We start from the raw sequence: 1,784 nt of genomic DNA, 5'->3' as shown, positions 1-1,784 counted from the left end.
AAGAGAACTAAGGATTCCCCTTTTCTTTCTAGTTATTTTGTATCTTGCTTCATTCACCCATTGTTCACATCATATACATATTATAGGTGCTCATCAACACAAATTTTTATATTTTTCATAAATTTTCATTCAAGAATTCTAATTTATCAAATCTAAAATTGGTGCATAATTTCTAATTAATTGTTAAAGTGTTTTAAAATTGGTGCATAATTTCTAATTAATTGTTAAAGTGTTTTCCCTATTAATACATTTAGGTTTACTTCGCTAACTTTTTTTTTTTTAATTTTCTTTGTGACACATTAAGTTAGATTAATTTTATTTTTATTTTTTATCCAGTTCAATGCATCTAATAATTTAATAAAATAAATCACAATCACAACTTTTTCTCACTTTTATAAATAAATATTTGCATTCTCTTGACATTTTTTTTTTAAAGCTAAAATTTTTTTTTAGCATGCGGCCTAGCACGGATCATGGGCTAGCACAATCGACATACACGTGATCTAAAGATCGCTTGTTACTAATAACGAACACAGTAAATATATTTGCCCGTACCACACCCAGATCTCGAGTGAGAAAAGGTCAGTAACAAAATCCAAATGTAGGAGTTCTAAGATTCCACCCTTCCACGTGTGCTTTTGCATGTCTCCAAATCCAAACACGTGTCCCATCCATACAAATAAACCAAACCAAATTCTATTTACCACCTTTCAGTAAACCCGCATGTCCTGTCTCCATCTCTCTCTTTCTATCCACAAAATTTCCCTAATGGCTGACCGTGCCCCTACCCAGAGAGCTACGAGACCCACCACCACCCACAGTGGCTCTACATTTCTGCGTAAACTCCAAGTCCATGTCGGATCAAACTCAAGCCAACTTGTTGGTTTGTTGACTCTTATCATCTCCGGCTCCGTTCTACTTCTCCTTACAGGGATCACTGTCACAGGATCAGTACTCGGGTTGACCCTTTTAACTCCTCTGATCATCATTTCAAGCCCTATATGGATCCCTATGGGCATAGTTCTCTTCTTTGTTGTTGCTGGGTTCTTATCTTTTTGCGGGTTCGGATTGGCCGTAGTGGCTGGATTGTCATGGGTGTATAAGTATTTTACAGGGTTGAATCCACCTGGGTCGGACCAGGTCGATTATGCTCGTAACAGAATCTACGATACAGCGAGCCATGTGAAGGACTACGCCAGGGAGTATGGTGGGTACTTGCAGAGCAAGGTGAAGGATGCGGCTCCTGGTGCCTGACAAGCTGGTTAATTAGTGGTGGCCGGCAGGGTTTGGGTTCTGCCGAACTGGATTTGGGCAAACCGGGCGTCTTTATCTCTCTCTACTTAATGTACTTTTTATTTTTTTTCGTGATGTCGTCTATTTGACATGGTGGCATTTACTTTTCTTCGTGTTGATGGAATCATGGAAAGGGTGTGTGTTTGTGTCTATTCATAGCTTGAGTTTGGCATATTATTATTTGTTTAATATTTTTGAACAACTTTATTAATTAATTGTTTAATGGAAATTCATAAACTATCACATTTCCTGAGCAAGCTCATAGTAAGTTATTTAGAAGAAGACAATGCCAGCAATCCAGAAGAAGAACAATACATGAATGCTATCTAGGGTGAAAAAAAGCACAATAAAAGAGATTAATCGAGGCTTAACCGACAGATATATCATAATCATGAGCCGTGGTGGAGCCAAGGGATTTCAGTCCAAATTATGATTTGCAAAAAATATCAAAGCTGGAAAATCTTGATTTTGATTCTAAAATTGAAGTTCTT

General features: G+C 37.1%; 1 protein-coding gene across 1 annotated transcript; it reads left to right on the top strand.

The window, feature by feature from the left end:
- The first annotated feature begins 529 nt into the window (after positions 1–529).
- Positions 530–1,420, top strand: LOC105117441 (oleosin 1-like). The gene has a single exon (XM_011015102.1). The coding sequence runs from the start codon at positions 724–726 to the stop codon at positions 1,252–1,254; it is 531 nt and encodes a 176-aa protein (XP_011013404.1). The 5' UTR covers positions 530–723; the 3' UTR covers positions 1,255–1,420.
- Positions 1,421–1,784: the final 364 nt, after the last annotated feature.

The sequence above is a fragment of the Populus euphratica genome, unplaced genomic scaffold (assembly GCF_000495115.2).
Source record: "Populus euphratica unplaced genomic scaffold, PopEup_1.0 scaffold1353.1, whole genome shotgun sequence".
Lineage (NCBI taxonomy): Eukaryota > Viridiplantae > Streptophyta > Magnoliopsida > Malpighiales > Salicaceae > Populus > Populus euphratica.
This window is presented reverse-complemented; position numbering and strand designations above follow the sequence as displayed.